The sequence below is a fragment of the Stegastes partitus genome, unplaced genomic scaffold (genome assembly GCF_000690725.1).
Source record: "Stegastes partitus isolate 25-593 unplaced genomic scaffold, Stegastes_partitus-1.0.2 Scaffold495, whole genome shotgun sequence".
Lineage (NCBI taxonomy): Eukaryota > Metazoa > Chordata > Actinopteri > Pomacentridae > Stegastes > Stegastes partitus.
In genome coordinates, this window is record NW_007578226.1 from 37,137 (window position 1) to 55,409 (window position 18,273).

General features: G+C 44.8%; 1 protein-coding gene across 1 annotated transcript in view; it reads left to right on the plus strand.

Moving 5' to 3' along the window:
- The first annotated feature begins 208 nt into the window (after positions 1-208).
- Positions 209-18,273, plus strand: part of LOC103361290 (histone deacetylase 4-like) — a 79,879-nt gene continuing 61,814 nt past the window's right edge. The window contains exons 1-3 of the mRNA XM_008287331.1: positions 209-287; positions 2,876-3,166; positions 17,631-17,699. Coding sequence (XP_008285553.1) covers positions 3,145-3,166; positions 17,631-17,699 — 91 coding nt within the window. The 5' untranslated portion in view covers positions 209-287; positions 2,876-3,144. The remainder of the gene's footprint in view (positions 288-2,875; positions 3,167-17,630; positions 17,700-18,273) is intronic.

Below are 18,273 nucleotides of genomic sequence, written 5' to 3' on the forward strand. Positions count from 1 at the left end.
TGAGAAAAAAGCCCAGAGATGGGAGCGAAATAAAAAAGAGAAAAAGCCACAAAAACAAAAAAAAAAAGCGCAACCCGTGCGGGACTCATGTTCGGGGACGCCTTGGCCTGCCGCTGGCCCCGCGTAGGTGAGCCCCGTGGATGAAGGCGCACTCCGGTGTTGATATTTCAGGCAGGGATGCGAGATGCACAGACAGGATTCATCAAAACAATGTCCGGCTGAAGTTTCCACTCCGCTCCTCTTGGGTTTGTTGCATTGTGAGCGGGCCCGAGCCGCATCCGACCGCGGTAGGACTGATTCCACATGTTTTAAAAGACGTTTATGTGCACGTTTCCACGCCGTTTGTGGCACTATTGCGGGCGGGAAGTGTGTAGGCAACAAGGAGGGGAGGGAGGGAAGGAGGTGGTGGTGGTGTAGAGGGGGGGAATGGACAGGCGATGTTTATTATGCCGATTGTTGCTGAGCTATTTATAGTGCACGGCCCAGCCTACGGGTTTAACGCAGCGCTCCCTCCGTGTCCCTGCACCTCTTTAGCCGCGTTAGAGGCGAGAAAAAATGCGTAAAAGCGAAGGCGCAAGGCCCTGCGTAAGAGTGCTGTTTGAGTGAATGGTTCGGGATGGGCGGTGGTAATTCTCTGCATGCGTCAATCTTTTTTTTTTTTTTTTTTTTGTGAATGGGGGCGTACGGGCTGTTAAAGCAACACCAGGGCTGGATGTTTGTCTGTAAAAGTGTCATTTTTAGCTTTGGAGACATGAGGTGGATGTTGTTGTTGTCCTGTTAGATTAAAGTTGCTCATATTAATTTTTTATTTTTGCAGAACACACTCATCCCCCCCCTCCCTCTTTTTGAATCCCATCTCCCAGGTTTTTTTTTTTTCTCACTTCAGGGCTCCTCTCCCCAGTTCTGTCACCCCGCATCAAGCCATTTTTAGGGGGACAATGGCCCAGGACACACACACACACATGAAGAGATGCCCTGGGAGAATGGTGAAGCCCCCCTGGAGTGCCAGCTTACTCCCCCATGACACACACGCTTTTGCTTTTTCCATCACAAGCCAGTGTGCATTGTGCAGTGACCGACTTTTTTTTTTTTTTTTTTTGGGGAGGGGGGCAATTTGTCCTCCGGCTGCACTGTCTGGCCCTCTTGTCTTGAGACCCCCCTTCCCCCCTCTGTTAATGCACACATCCAGAGGACCTGGGAGACCTCTACCAACCAACACACAAGGGCGTGAACATGCACGCTACCCCCCCCAGAATGCCTCCTCCTCCTCTTCCACCGCCGTCCCACTCCCCCCTCTTACCCCACCACCACCACTCTCAGCCCCAGCCGCCTCGCCCTGGGGCAGTTTTGCCCCCTTTTTTCTATTTGTAGCGGTGAAGTCGACTTGATGCTCTGGGCTCGAGCTGTGATTACATCTGACACTCGCGCTCCAGGCTCAAGGAATTCAGGTTACTCTCTGAAAACAAAGAAAAGGACAATCACTTATATCCAGAAACAACAACAACAAAAAAAGACCAATCAGCGACTTCCAAAACAAAGAAATGCAGCGCTCTGTTATTCTGCTTTGTAGACTGATAAGATCAGAGGAAGTACTTTTTCCAGATTTTTTTTTAAGAGTCCCGGAGCTTCTTTTAGTGTTCGAGTCAGCTTGAGGTTGTGTTTCGTGTTCTTGGATCTGCGTGACGACAGCATTTTGCTTTAAAGTAAAACCCTGTGGTGTGTTTAACAGGAGCAGGACTGAAGGTATTGATAGAAGATAAAAGTGTATCTGCCACCTTTCAGTTCATCTGCTTGTTACAGGTCAGATATCGTATTTATCTAACATGTTTGCTGCTCTAAACCCTCTGAACTCCAACCAGGTTCTATGTAGTTTTTGCTCCGGTCACATTTTTTTTTTCACTGTGATGTAAAGTCGTGCAGCTCTACAGCACAACCACAAAGGAGAGAAGTCAGAAATGTCTTCTGTGCTGTTTAACGTACTTCTAACGCCATAAATCATGAAAAGAAAAAACAAGAATGAATTGAATTTTACGTATTTCAGTTTTTTGTTTTGCAAAAATTGAAAAAAACTAAAATCAACACGTGCAGAATGTTCCCAAATGACCACAGATGTCCCAAATGCTGGAAAAAAGATGGCTTATAGATAATATATTTACATTTTTACCCTTTTTTAAAAAAAAAATATTATTGTCGCTTTCCGTATGTGTGCCTGTACTTTGGCTGAAAGAAAATCCAGAGTTTTTCTCCTGTGAAACAACTGAGTCGCTGATGTTTTTGCATTTGTGCTGAGAAAAATGGGGACTTTTTAAAGATATTTTTTTAAAAAACAGATTCTGGCTCGAGCAAACATTTTTTTTTTGGCAAAACTTTTCAACAAAACATGCAAAGTGAACATATTTTGACAAAATCTCCTGATTTTTCTGCTTAGATTTGGTTAATTTTCCAACCAAATACTAGATGAGTGCATCTGAAAGCATGAAGAAGTTGCAAACCCAATGGTTTTGTTTCTGTTTTTACACTTTCTGGCTCTGATATGTGGTATTATTCTGGTTATTTAAAAACAAACAGCGCGTCTGTCAAACCTAGTGGTGGGTTTTGGTGTTTGGAGGGTTCAAAACTGAAACCATTTGATTAATTGATCAGATAATTAACTGGTAAACATTTTTTTTAACTTATGTCTTGAGTCCTGTTTAAGATGCTTTGTACGGTCGTGGAAACTTGTGATCGGACTTTAACAGTCTTTCCCACTGATTTAAAATCCATTCATACCTTCATCCATTACACTCAACGGAATCATATGATGAGTTTAAACCAACACATCACAGCAGAAGTATTTCTCAAATCATGACTTTGTCCTCTTCCTCGCCTCTGATAGGTTGGTGCTAGACGACGAGCTGCCTCTCTGATTGGAGCCGGCGGGCTGATGGAGATTGGCCGCCGCCGCTGCTGGACGCCTGCTTCTCGTTTCCCGTCTGACCGTCCCGAGCGTTGGATCAGCGCACGTTCACACAGCTTTGGCAGGATAACGGCCTCCTGATCGCGCAGCCTGTAAATCACCCGAACGCACATCTGTTCTGCAGCATCACACCTCGAGCCCGGCGCTCGCCGTACCGCCTGGACGCCCACCTGACCCACCTGTCAGCCATGACATCACACAGCCACCAAGGTAGGAGCTCTTAGCGTCGTCCTTGTCTGTCACTGATGTGCATTTGTCTCTCAGCGGGTGGAAATTTAGAGGGTTTGAATCGTTTTCTAGGAAAGGTCGGATAACAAACGCCACATTTATGGACGATTTTATCACTTCTGGGGTATTAATTCTGTTTAAAAGCCTGCTGATACGTGGAGGTTTATCAGGCTGACTCTTTGTGTCCTACGATACTTTAAACTCTGGGGGGAAACTTTTAATATGAAAGCTTTTGAATGTGGTTTTAAAGCTGTAGCTGCCGGTAAGCTAACTGCATAAACAGCAATCATGGATCCTGTTAAATCATTTGAGATGAAGTGACAGAAATATAATGTTGAACCATCTTGTAAGAACTCTGGTTAAAAACTAGTAAAAAAAACTACCAGTGAAAGTGAAAGATTTGTCAGATTTTCAAGCTTCTAATGATCCTCAAACTGCTCATCTATCCTTCAGTAAACTAAACAAAATCAATTATGTTCTGCTCTTTATTCACGAATCTAAAACAATTCAAAAAGTCCTCCTCAAAAATGAAGCATTGACTAATATTCTCCCTTTTATTGTAACTCTAAATATTAGAAAGTGTCCATGTTGTTTAAGAAAATGGCCAAAATTACATCACTGATCAGAGCCAGAAGCTGTAAAAACAGACGGTCCTTGAACTAATCATCCCTTACATGTCATTATATCAGGAAACGTCACTAAATCTGAGCTTGAAATTGCAAAATTTCACCAAAAACTCCTCAAACATGGAGGATTTGCACTAACCAGATGTGAAAAATGGAAAATTCTGCACTCCTCGGTGCAACCATGACGCTATTAGTGACTCATTTGTGACTAACATGACAAATATTGAGGGGCTTTTCTATTGAACTGCAGGCTGTTTCTAGTATGTAGAGACACTGTTGTCCCTAATATTGATATTTTTTTTTCCCATTTTTGGAAAATAAATGGCCTAATAAGTTCTACTTTTGTTATTTCCTTTTTATGATTTCTAGCATTATATTTGTGTTTCACTGCACAGATGAGTTTTCTCTCCTTCTAGTTGTGGTTGTTCTGGTTCTACAGAGGTGCAGGACTTTAATTTGCAGTGAAAAACGAACCCACGGCGAGTAAAAACAAGATTTTTCAGCATATTCTCTTTCAGTGCTGCTGAAACACATCGAAAACCTTAAACCAAAATTCAAACTGCCACGTGCGGAGTAACGAGATTTTAACTCCCTGATATCGCCACATTAAGGGAAATCCGTCCTCGGCTTCGTCTGAATTACACCAGCGTTTTGATTCTTAACGGAGACGGATCGCAGCTCGCTAAAACGCAATAAAACATCTTAATCCGGTCCTCGCGAGTGTTAATGGGTTTGATTCAGTAGGAACGAGCTCCAAAGGGTGAGAGGGAAAAAAAAAAAGTCCATCACGTGGGCTCATTAGGAGCCTTTCCCTCTTGGACACCTAATCAAGCTCGGTTTGGAAGCTTCGGCTTTTGGCGCGGTTGATGAATTATTCGGTAACCAGCTGGCAGATGAAAAGGTGAGCTTTCCCGCCCTGGTCGGTACCTGACGGTGTCGACCGTGTTTACTTTCTACACCTGGGAGTGTGTGTGTGCTCTATAAATACCACAGCTGAGGGGGGATACGAGGGAGCTGCAGCCTCAGCCCTCCGACGTCTCCATCGCTGGCACATGTGAAGGGAAGAGCATGTCGACGTCGCATCCAGAGATGCTCACTTTCCTCCCAACCAATTAGGACGGAGCCCATTACATTGTTAGATCAACCTCAGATTAGAGCGGCTCTACAGTTATCATTAGCCGGCCCATTCTAATTCCTCGTCTCCGTTACCGACGAGGCTGACGAACTTAAACCCTGCTAATCCCAAGAAATGATTCTGACAGCGCCAACATATTCAAAGTGACACGTTAGATGATCAGAGGTGCGTTTCTTTTTTTTCTGATGCTCCCAGAAGAGGTTTGAAGCAGCGTCAAAGGAAAATGACAAGAGCCGAGAATAAATATGGCAATTAGATTTTTTTTTTTATTAATTGGGGTCTCATTAGCTCAAGTATAACAGACATTTTTCTTTCTTCAAACGGTCACAAATTACATCCAACAGTCGATGCAGAGTTTAAACTGTTTATTTTGTGATACGTCTTCCCTTGACTGGTTCTGGTGCCCACGATGCTGCAAGGTGGATCAGTGGTTAGCACTGTGGCCTCGCAGCTAGAAGGTCGCCGGTTCTCGTCCCGGTGAGGACACCCGGGATCTTTCTGTGGAGTCTCCATGTTCTCCCCGTGCAGCGTGGGTTCTCTCCAGGTTCTTCCTCCCACAAGGTCCAAAAACATGTTGAGGTTAATTGGTGATTGTAAACTGTCCATAGGTATGAATGTGAGTGGTTGTCTGATTTAAAGCTCCTTTTTCTTCCTGAAATCCAATTTTTAAAATCTAACACAAAGATTTTAAACACAATCAAGCCGTTCTAAAGCGTTATTCAGAGCGTCTTCAGCTGAAAAGTCCCTGAATTTTTCTCACAAGACGGTTTCCTTCAGCTAAGTCCCTATTGGCTCTACAGTTGTGCCAAAGAGAGCAGATTATTTTTAAGTTTTTTACAGAATCCCGTTAAAGCAAATGGTTGATCTTTAGCTTTTTTTTTTTTTAAAGAATAAAGTGATTTTGATGAACTGTCACAACTTTCAGCTCAGATTGGGTTCATGTCCCGACCAAACCGGACATGAAAAACTGAAGAATCTGATTCTTTCTGTTTGTGGCTCTCATGTCTTTTAATTTCTAACAGACCTGGCACTAGAAGAACTTTATTTTTGGGAAATTTGTAAAGGCGTGCAGAATAAAGTGAAACACTGAAATTTAACCTTAGATTTGGTTAAGTTTTCCTATCAGAACTGCACATTCCAGCTCTAATAAACACCATCATTTTGCAGATTAAATGCCTTTTAAATGCTCGCGAGGTTTTAGGGTTCAGAGATTTAATAAAGTCAAATATTGTGGTTTACATCACTGTGTTGTCTTCAACCAGCTGGTTTAGTCGTGCACTTCGGTGACACTGGAAGCAACCGAGGCTGAGATATTCTAACTTTCAGTTCCTAGCGTGGCTCCAAAAGCACTAAACCCTCCATTTCCCATGATGTATTTTTCATTAGACCTCTCTTGAGTTGGTGATTCACTTCATGTGCAAAAAGCTCCTTTTTTAAAATACATTCAACCAGTCCTGCAGACTCACAGTGATCAATAATCGCTTTTTTTTTTCTCTCTCTCCTCCGAACTCTTCAGAAATAAAACCTCCGTCATTATTTTACGGCAGAACGATTCTGTTGGAAGAACACAAACTCTGATTTTGAATCGATGCCCAGCTGTGAGCGCAGCCAAGGCAGAAAACTTCACTCTTTTTCTCTGGCCGGGGGCAAGAACAGCAGCTGATGGGGGGGAAAAAATAAACTAATCGGCTCCTGTCGAAATGTAAAATTTAGCCCTTTTTAATTCACCGCCCTTCCCTCCGCTGCCTCTCGTCTTTCGCAGTTTGCCTCCCACTGGAACAGGGATGCCCAGGATCTGCCTGTCACCCTTGTTAGCTCACCTCTCGCTGAAACAAAAATAGCAGTGATCCTAGAGATGCGCTTCGTACCTGCAGCGGCTGTTTCTCACTGTCTTGTTTGCCTCTGAAAAGCCTTCAGAGGAGACGATCCCGGTCCTCAGAGTGCTGCCAAGTGTGGGCGTCAATTTGAGGTGTTGCTTGTCTTATTTGAATGACAGCTCCGAGACACACTTGTTGGATGTTCAGAGAGAGAGACGCAGGAAACAGGCAGCCGGGAGACGTTTAAAGAAGTGTGAAAAATGTGACCTCGTGCTACTTGTCGGGCTCGTCCAACGACTTCCTTTTTTTTGGTGACAGCGATATTTACAGACACGAGCCGGGTGAGGAATCGGTTCTGTTTTGAAGAGACGAATCGGGTCCAATTTAATAATCTGAGGAAGAGACGCGGGATTGCATCATGTCTGTCTGCTACGAATTTGTTTTATATCGAGCGTAATTAAACAACACTGGCTTTGTTTTCGGGGTGAACAATGACTTTTTTCTCTCAGCTTCATCTGCACTGTTTCCAGCCTTTAAGTAAAGCCTCCAGTGTGTGCGCGGCTGCATGTTCAGCAGCTCTGCTGTTGGTGTTTGCGAGCGTGCCTGCCTGCTTATGTGCCATTTTTGTAATCTGTAAATGAGCTTACTAGCACGCACGCTTTTGATCCAGGACTTACTCATTTTCTTTATTACAGCAGCAGCGGGATTTTTAGATTAAATATCATTTACCATAAATCTCTTCCCGGAAAAGTGAAATGTAAAACGCTTTGTCAGGTCGGCGTTTCGCAGAACAAAAGACGGGGGTCACGCTGATAAGGCCCTCACATCAGTGTTTTTTTTCTTTTGCAGTGCATATCAGCAAACAGGCTGGAGTGTTTGCTCAGGAGTGATTACTCTGTGTACCGAGAGCTTTAGCATATTAGCAGACGACATTTGTTTTGCACTCGTGCTTAGCGGTGAGCTAACATGTTGACCATGTGTTGGTGGTTTCTCTCAACGCCAGGATGGTTAATTGTGGAGTACAGATTCCTAACATTAGCGTCATAATTAACCACTGAAGCCAAAGAAATCCCCAAAAACGTGAGGCGACTCAGCTGGGAATCCAAGAAAACTGCAGATTTTTCAGTTATTCTCATTTATTTTGCAGCGTGATTCGCAAAAACAAGTTAAAGGCGGTATGTTTTCATCATTTCACCTTTAATTAGTTCACATTTTGAGGGTTTATTTTTGCTTCCTCGCTCAGAAATGTGCATCAGCAGCAGCAGCAGCAGCAGGTGGAAACTTCTTTCCCACGTCGCTCAGACTTGGAAGCCCTTTGTGGTTGTGGTCACTTGCCAAGCGGCCTTATCAGTTCCTGCTTACAATCGGAGTTTCCCCACAGTCCAGATAAAGAGGGAGACGACTCGAACCGCATGTGTCCCACATTCAGACAACACTGGAAAAAACCAAAACAGAAAGGATCCACGATTAGAAACCAGTGTGTGACGCGGTTTGGTTTTGCTCATGACACAAAGTCCTGCACCTCTATGGAAACAGCACAACCATGAAGAAGCAGAATATCCTCTGTGTAGTACAAAAAAATTCTAAGACCATAAAGGAAAAAAAGATGAATTTCTCTGATTATATTACAAAAAAATGTAAAAAATCTGGACCATGTGCAACATTTTCCAAGTGCCCAAAGGTGTTACCAGTACTGGGGGGAAAAAAATACTATTTAAATTGTTTGCATACTTTTTTCCTGTCTGCTCTGTGGGAACATAGTCCAGCAGTTCAGCCCAGAAAAATCCCTGAATTTGTGCAGAATTTTTTGTTTTTTGCAGAATCTAGTTAAAGCAAATGGTTAATTTTTGGCTTTTTTTTTTCAGAATAAAGTGATTTGATTAACATTACCATTTCCTGACCAAACTGGACATGAATAACCAAAAAAAATCTGATTCTTTCTGTTTGTGGCTCTGACAAATGATGTAATTTTGGTGATTTGAAAAAATTCAAAGATGCTGGTACAGGAAACGACAGACCAAATGGTGGTTTCTTGTTCTCATGTCTTTTAATGTCGAGCAGACGTGGCACTAGAATCACTTTATCGTTTCCTGCAGAAACGGCAAACGCATTTGTTCTTGGCGAGCAAAAGCGATGAGCGTGTTTGATTGCATACAGAGCGGTAAAGAGAGATCTTATCACTGACGTGATTCTGATATCAGGCGTGAAGTGACGTACTGAGAGCTGATCAGATCATATGAGACGCGCATCGTCACCTGGTGTGAACCATAAAAATGAAGACACGGGTTTAAAAACGAGCTGCACCAAGAGTTGTTTTCATCTTAGTCTGAAGGCTTTGCAGGAAGGGCTGCATTGTTTAGCATTAGAGCAAGAACTGGGTCTGCACGAGTCTCTCTCACACATAAAGAGGCCAGTTAGTGGTTGCTAAGTAGGTGCCAGGTGCAATATTTGTGAATGAGAGCGTGCAGGAAAAATTAAAAATTAACACGTTCCACGTACACCATCGGAAGCCACGTCTACAGCGGGACACAAACTGTGTTCAGATTAGATTTTTACTGCTTTATTTTGCAGGGCCTGTGTGGGCGGCAGCGCCTTTGATGGCTCTGAACTGGTGAACTTGACACAGTGCTCCTTTCCTCGAAGGCTCAGCGGTATCTAGGTTACAAGCGCCTGTTGTAGGTTTACAACAGCCTGGAAACAACACGAATCAGCGAGGCAAATAAAATAAAAGGAAAATAAACGCTAATCACGCGGGTCGGGAGGGTTGCGGCGTTTAGGGCTGGTACCCAAAGATTAGATAATTCTCTGCAGGACTTGTGGATGTGTGGCGTTAAATGTGCACGATTTATGGTGCAAACTAGTCGAGCTGTGATGATTTAAGTCAGTCCTGGTGGTAAACCTGCAAGTTTTAGTGATTATTTCATGACACAAATGCAGCACAATAGCTTTTTTTGCTGTCCTTGTTAACTCTAAATCAGGATCTACAGCATGCAATGGCTGCAAAGCTTGTGTTTCATGTGTTTAATACTTAAACTCATGTGTTGTGGGGCAGAACACGAGGGTTTCTTTGTCCATGAAGCTCAGATTTATTCAAAGACTGTTTTATTTGACTGCATTGATTTTATCTCAGACGTTCTAGCAGGCCTGAAATCATTTTTACATATCGTACTGCGTTCTGAGTCATCATAGAAAGAAATATCACAACAAAATGTTCTTTTATTTTAACTTTTGAACTTAAATAACTGAATAAATGTGCGATATCACATCTGAGTAGCTCAACAGCATCAAATCATGTGAACTCCTCTGAAGCCAGTGGCTGTGAAGGCAGTCACTGCTACTCTGCTAAGCTAGGCTAGCATGGCTAGCTTAGTGTTTCGCTCTACACACTGTATAATGTGTCAGTCAAGTTTGGATTTAGCTGCCATATTCACTGAGTTACTCCAATATTGAATAATCCAAAGAATATATTCCGTTGGTTTCAGAAAACGGTTAATAAACAGTGGTTCCATTTAGCTTTTGCTAATAGCTAACCAGCTAACTATTAGCGCCGACCTTTCATAACCTTCTTGCGTTAGCTGTTTGAGCTATTAGTCACGGCACACTTGAGCTGTTTTCTCAGAAATTCCACATCTTTCGGCGTAAACATTTTTCTGTGTTATCGTGAGTCAAAACTTGAGTCAACTCAAACGTGGAGTTTCTGTGTTTTTACTTTTGCAAGACCTTGTAGAGGCTGAGCAAAGCACGTCTCGTTCAGTGTTTAGTTTATTATTTTGGTTTATTTTTCATCCTCTAGAACAGCGGTTCTCAAACGTTTTGAGCCACGACCCCCAAGATAACATAAGTTTGTGTTCGTGACCCCCCAATTTGAAATTTTTTACATATCATGAGTAATAATTTTGTTTTTTGTGCATTGATGCTTTTAATGTGGTAATTCCACAGACTAATATCTTTACATTAACACGTTAATTTTCTTTTGAATTAATAAGTTGAATTTGTTTTGAACAAATGAAAGGGGGAAAAAAAAGAAAAACAAAAGAAAATAATTTTAAAAATAACATTAAAAAAAGAGTAAAAAAGAATATTGCGAAAAAGGAGTAGGAAAAAGCATGCACTTTTAATTTTGACAGCTCTAATACAAATTTATTTGATAAATGTAGGCTTATTTATTTTGCAGTGATCTGGCGACCCCCTGAACTTATCTTGGGACCCCCATGGGGGTCCCGACCCCTAGTTTGAGAACCACTGCTCTACAAGAACAGACCACAGAGGTGCAGAGTCAAATTAGCATTATACAGTAATCGCATTATTTCTAAGTTGAACAGTATTTCCTCTCATAAACAATCAAAACAAACTTTAGAAGGACTGTATTGGAAGTCCAGGCCTAAAAGTAAATATTCACTGAAGTAAAATTGTCTAACTGGATGGACGAGGTGATGAAATGCCCAAGAACTGTCTTCATTTTGGGCCCTTGGTTGTGTCCATCTACATGTCTGCATCATGGCTCCTCATTCAGAACAGGGATTTTAAAAAATTTCACACAAAAAGATCAGCTAAAAATCAGTTGAAACACAGTTGAGTCATTTGACATTTCGGTGGTATTTCATCGAGGTGTACCCACTTCTCTTGTGTACTGCGTATCTCTGAAGTATCCGCCAGCTCCAAACAGACTGTGTGTGTAATTCTAAGTGCGTTGTGACATCAGGTCAGAAGGGAGTTTTGGCAGCGACGTCGAGGGACTTCTGCTGACGTAATCGTACTACCGACAAAGCGGCAGCAGCACGCGCATGTATATACCCAGGTGGAGGGTTTTTCCCGTCCCTCGTTGACGTGAGAAAACCGACTCCCAGGACGCGGGATGCTGTAACTTACTACAAGCATTACACTAATGCACATGATTTCATGACGTCACCTTTTGGAGACGGCTCCCAGAGGTGCACCGCGATGATTGTGGCCTCCTTTTTGCTCCCATCTACATTATTGATTAAATAAAATAAAAAATCCCAGAGACAGCGACTAGTTTCCTGCCGCTGGGTTTCATACTTTCAAAGTAATTGTTGTCGTGACCACGAAATTCATCTTGGAAGCGTGTGAGGGCAGCTTGTAATAAAACCGAGCCACTCTCACTTTATTGTTGTATGTTGGGGAAGGGAAGGATTTCATTTTACTTAAAAATTAATGTGCCTCGTGATTTCAGGGAGAAAAAAAAAGAAGCCACTTTTATCTCTCCGGCATAATTTAGTGGCCCATTTGAGCCGTTTTTGGGACTCCTTGACAAACACCGCAGCACAGTTTGCACACAGACCTCTGGATGGCTATAAGTCTATATTATGGATTTGCTTTTTATTACACCTGCCAGATACTATTAACGAGGAAGCGGCGGCGTGGAGATTTAAGGGAGTGGAAGATCAGTCGCTTGCAGTGAATGAGTGTCCAGAAAGTGAGTCGCCCTTGAGCGAGACGCAGAACTGGCCCTCTGAGAAGTTCCCAAAAACGAAAGTGAAAGCGTCCCTGCGCTGTATAGATGTGAAAGTGACGGCAAAGTTTAAAGGTGCTTGGTGCGTTATGTTCACGTTGCCCCTCTCGGCGACCCCCTTTTCATCCCAAACGCACGCATCTCGCCGCTTAAATCCAGAGGTGAAGGGGTTAAAAGCTTTCGCTGCAATAAAGAGGGCCCGGCTTATCCCTGAGTCTATTTTTAGCACCGCACACACACACACACACACACACAAGATATGGGCACGTGCACGCATGGTGAACAAACAATCATTATTTTTGGTCTCCCATGTTGATTCTCCTCTTCACGACTGAGCGCTTCGTTTGCCGTGTGCCGCGCGGCTAAAAATGGAAGCGCGGTGGACGAGTTGCACGCGTGACACGACCGCCGCCTCTTTTTGTGGTCATTGTGATAGGTGCATGAGCCTCATCGAGGGGTAATTTCGAGCCTCATTGTCACGTTTTTGTCTGCCGTCCACTTGTGCTGACATGTTGTTTCTGTCCCCCCCCCCAACAAAACCAAATTACGAAATTGTGGGCAGATTGCAAAACGCACTTGAGCGGCGTGTTCCCACAATGCCGCGCCCTCTCTCTCCCTCCCTCTCTCTCTCGCTCCAGTTTGCTGAACCCGGTGAACAGAGATGAGGTTCCTGCCAGCCAGACAACTCCGTCCTCCCCATGTGCCACCGACTTGGCTGGACATGACTAACAGCCCATCCCGGGAACAAACCCAGGGGGGTGTCTTGTGCAACGGCTGACCCCCTGTGTGCACATGCTTCACTTTGTCCTTGTGCAAATGAAGCGCAGCACCCAACCTTGTCCCGCTGCACCCATCCCCTCCCCCCCATCTGGGACAAAAAAAAAACACCTAATCATGGCATTTACACAGGGGTGGTGTCCCGGTAGAAAAGCTCTTTTTCTTTTTTAATTGGTATGAGGGACAAAGACAGGGGAGAGTGAACACGAGCTAATGAAAGGAATGGGACGCATCTCTTGTCCCTGCGTCTTTTGTCCGGTCCCAGCCGAGAAACGGGATACACTGTGTTCTGCCAACGAGCTGTCAGCGGCAATTACGGTTTACACTGCTGCCTCAGAGCCCTCTCCTTGTGGCTTTTGACATGCTGGTCCGCAGCGCTTGACACAAAGCACGGACGTCTGGCCGGGGCATCAAGGAAACGCTGCTGTTACGCAAGCGGCTCAAAGTTGGGTCGACTCGAAAGACAAAATATACCCGCTGTGGGAAAAATGTGCACCTGTTACTCGAAGCGCGTAGTAGGTGCAGACCAACTGCGATGTCTCATGTTGTGGGCGTTTGTTGTTGTGAGGCTTGACGGTTGCATCACAGATCTCCTAGCAACAATTAAGAATCGGCACTCAATCCTTCTGGATGAAGTGGTTTAATGAACATGAAAAGTGACATAGGCAGGTCAGTCTCATCACTTATTCATGTTCAGCTACTTGGAAAAAAGAAATCAGGGGCTCACTCTTCACAGCAGCAACCATTCGACCCCCGAAAGCCGGCAGTGGGTTTGAAAAGCACGTTGAGAAAAAGGCAAAAACGACACAATTTGTCAGAGCTTCAAACTGGAAAAACGGAAAAAATCATCCGACGTTGAACTTTCCGACGATCCTTTAAGTTTATCAGTTGGAAAACGTAACCAAATATAAGCGTAGAATCTTGATATTTCATCATTCTATAAATAAAATTCACCAAAAACAAACAGTTTTGCAGAATCCAGATTTGGAAAAATCAAAAAAAATCTTGCAAGCGTGAAGTCGGTTGAGATTTGGCTGCGAATTTTTGTCTGAACTGCATTCTGTGTTTGCAAAAAGCAGATAAGAGACAAGTGTGATTACTATTTAAAACACTATATCTAATAAATATGTAGAGCCCCTATTTGTTACAGGATTGGTACAGCTGTGCATGTTTGCAGCTTTTGTGTAAATGCGTTTTTTGACTTTTTATTTTTTACAATCCATGACGTTCTAACTTTGCTCCTACTTCTCGCCATTTTGTGCCGTTTCCATAGAGGTGCAGGACTTTATGTTGCAGTGAAAAATGAGCAAACAGTGAAAGGAGCAAAGAACATGAAGAAGAAACTGCTTCAGGGTCAGAGGGTAAAAAGAGGATTTTACAAAAGGAGTAAAAATATACTACGAAGTCCCAGAATTTTTGTCATGTGACTGTTGCTCACAGCCGAGTCAAAACTGGCGTCTGAGTTTTGCTTAGTAGCGTAAATTTTTCTGTTTTTTCAGAATGCGATCGCTCTAAACTGTTTATTTTTGACCATTTTTTTAAAACAGCACAACAATATTTGTTATTTTTCCCAAAGTAATCGAAGCTCACTTGAGTTCAAGGATGGCGTAAAGTGGAAAATCCGATTATTCGTGCTGTTTTTAGTTTCTAGCTCTGAATAATGGTGTCGTTTTGGTTATTGTTTGAAAACTGATGTTCTTTTTAAAGCTGCTGGCAGGGCTTTAGGGTTCCTGTGGTTGATCAGTCATATTTAAACTCATGCGTGAGTTTTAGTAACTTCGTCGGTGCTTTTTCTTGTTTCAACATCTCTGTAGGTTGAATTTTTCCGTCTCTTCGTTTAACCTCCCCTCCTGACTTGTGTGCGTTTTGGATGTGCAGCGGACGCCCGCCGTTTAATCACCAATTTCCATCTAATTTGTGGTTTTTATATCCCAAAGAGGCGCTCAGACGCCGCCGCCCCACATTGCGTTACCGCTGTGCTTTCCCGTCTCCGCCGGCACCAAACGAGGGTCAGATGGTTGCTTCCTACCGTTCGCGGGACGCAAACCGGTGGAAGCTCACGCAGGGGTCACCCATTCTCTTTTATCAGTCGCCGTGACGTCAGCCGGTGCCCTCGGGAAGCAAATTTGCGACCCAGAGGAAAAGGCTCTTCAAGGAGAGGCGTGTTTGATTAATCGTATTGTTCCTGTCTGGTTCACCTTGCCCACTGGAGTCACCCTGGACGAAGCAGCCAGAACGGAAGTGCGCTGAATGTAATGAGGCTGGAGCATCCTTCCTCTCTTTCTCTGTCACTGTCTCTCTTTGTAAACGCCACGGCGACGCGGGCCGACATCTCATTCTCATTTCTCCGGCTTAACAAAGGCCTCTGTCAACATGCAGTGTGCTGTCCACGCCAAGACCGGGTCAAGTTTGTCCCCCCGCCCCCCCACCACCACCACCACCGTCCCTGCACACAGAACTGCATTCAGCACTGCAGTGGACGCAGGGTTAGCTCATTACTCCAGCATCCTTCCCCCCCGTTTACAGCGGCGATCATAACACGCATGTTTTTTTTTTTTTCGACGAGCGGTAGCTGCATTAGCTTGAGTTGACTGACTCTCCGCCCGAGGGTAGCTGAGGCTATTTATAGCTCCCCCGTCTCCCGATGCTTCACCCAGTGGGACCGAGAAGATAGGAGGATGAAGAAGAAAGAGAGAAAGAAAGATATGAGGGAGGGAGCTGGAGGGAGGAAGGGGGGGGCTGCTGGGTAACTAGGCTACATTTAAGATTGATGGACCCTGTTGCCAAGGTATAGGCCACTTCTCCTCTGCGAGTGTATATGTGGTTCCATTTACGTTGCTGTGATGTTTTCGCACACACCTATGCCGCCTCCACGTGCGTGTCAGGTATCAAGTGTGCGGTTTTGGTCTGAAAGCTTATATGCTTTGTCTAACTAACCACAGACAAAGACATCCATCCCCTCCTAATTCCCCGTACTTAAGTCGGAGATGTAAAGCTGCTGCCGGCAATTTGTGCAAAAAAACAAAACGGCGTAGAATTACTCCAAGCCACAGGTGTCACCACACACAGATGCACCTCATTTCCATTGCAAAACGCAGCAGAGTGTGTGTGTCATTTGAATAGGCTCGTCTGGAGATATCAACTGTCATCGATCGGTTTGTTTTCGGAGAGCCGGGGATGTGTGTTCCCGCAGCGTTTCCTCACTTTTTTTTTTTTTTTACATACGACCGCACGTCTCGCCGAATTTGAATGAGTTGAGTTTGTCATCACTGGCGAGAGGATGCAGTTTTTCAGCAGGACCGAACGTGAGTCCACACCCAAGTCCTCGCAGGGTTTGGTGCATCAGTGGGGATGGCGGGGGGGTGGTGGTGGTGGTGGTGGTGGGTGCAGCCCATTCATGCAAGGTGGTGCGAGACGAATACACATGCATAATCAGCGCACAACGCATCCTCCAGCTTCATGGCTAATTAAGTGTGTGTGTGTGTGTGTGTGTGCATGTGCCAGTCTGGTCCAGGGAGAATTCCAGAAATAGATCATGCACAGTGAGACGCTCGCCTGTTTTCCTCTCTTTTATTCCTCCAAAGGGATTTTACATGGGTTTTCATCTCACATCCAAAGGAATAATTGCATGTTTGCGCGCCTCAGATGTCTTTAAGCCTCAGAATACATGCGGATCAGGTGCTTGTGATTACTAAAAATACATACTACATATATAGAGAAACGTGCATCTGTGTGTCGTCTGGCTGCATGTCAATTCCTCTTTCCTCCCTTTTTTTTGCGCCGTTTCGTTGTTTTTCCTCCATCTTTCCATCGCCTCATCCTCCTCTCTCTCTCCCCTCCTTACCTCTTCTTTCTCTCCCCCTATCCCCCCGATGCATCCTCCTCCTCTTCCTCCTCTTCTTCTTCCTCCTCCGCCTCCTCCTCCTCCACCCCTCTCTGTCGCTCTGCTTTTTATAGCCATGTCTTCCCAGGGCTCGGCAGCTACAAAAGCCTTTTCATGTTGCCACTATAATTACAGCCTACACACTTGCACACACACACACACACACACGGACACACATGCATACACACAGGAGCGCGGCGCAGTGTGTCTTTGTGTCTGCATGTGTGTGCGCTGTGCGTGCGTGCTCCGCATGTGCTGTTATACACAAAAGGGTGAGCTATTTTTACCTCTCTCTCTCTCTCTCTCCTCCTCTCCATCCCCCCTCATCCCTCTCTGCCGCTGCTGCCAGCCACATTTGCTATGCTGAGCACAGGCAGTATCAGTCAAGCCCCAACATCTCTGCTCTCGCACGCCGAACTCGCGCACACACACAAGCACACGCACGATCCGATGAGCGCTGCTCCCCTCGCTGTCCCTCCAGCTTGTTTTAGAGCTCCTCTGCAGCCAGGCACCTCTGCAAACCCGCGGCTCGCCGCTTCGCTGGTCATGGATCGGGCAGTTGCTCAGGTGGTGGTAGCGGCGCCGCGGCATGCGCTCGCCGCCGTGCAGATGACCTGAAGCACCGCTCGCTCGGACTCCGTGGTTTTTACTGGCTGATTTAGCAGCCTCGTTGCTGGAAGCTGGTCTCAATGTTGCGGACCATATTTGAAGCGGAATGTTCTCTCTCTCCCACAGAGGGAATCCTGGGAAAGGAGCAGCCGCTGGAGGTTCTGAAGACATCGGCGCTCAACCACATCCCAACAGGTTGGACACTCTGCATGTTTGTTTGTGTGGACGTGCACGAGCTCCTGTGAAGCAAAGCCTGTGTGTGTGTGTGTTTGTGTGTGAGCGCGCCCATGTGTGTGTGTGTGTGTGTGTGTGTGTGTGTGTGCACATACGTGATTTCACTATTAACCACATCCCGAGTGACTTTGCATGCATAGGTGTTCCTCACTTTAAAGATCTGCCCCTTCTTGTGGCAGCGAAAACTCACAAACGTGATTTGTCTAATCGGGAGTTGATACGTTTGAGAAGAGACCACGCTGCTTCCTCTATGTTTTATTTATGCAGTTGTCTCACAGTGCCATTTTGTTGAATGAAAATCCAGCGGTCTGAACGTCGGCACTCTGTTTGTGAGCTCACGTTAAACTGTTATCGGATGTCTCAGGAGGAACGCCTGCCAGAAATATACAGCAAAACAAGCTGTTGTGCATCTCGTTGATGCGTTTGTCCCCGAGACAAGTTCACGAGACAGTGAAATCATCCCAAAACAAACCAAAGCTCTGGTTTCTGCCTCTGCATCCCCAACTACTCTGGACGTAGTCAAATCAAGACGAAT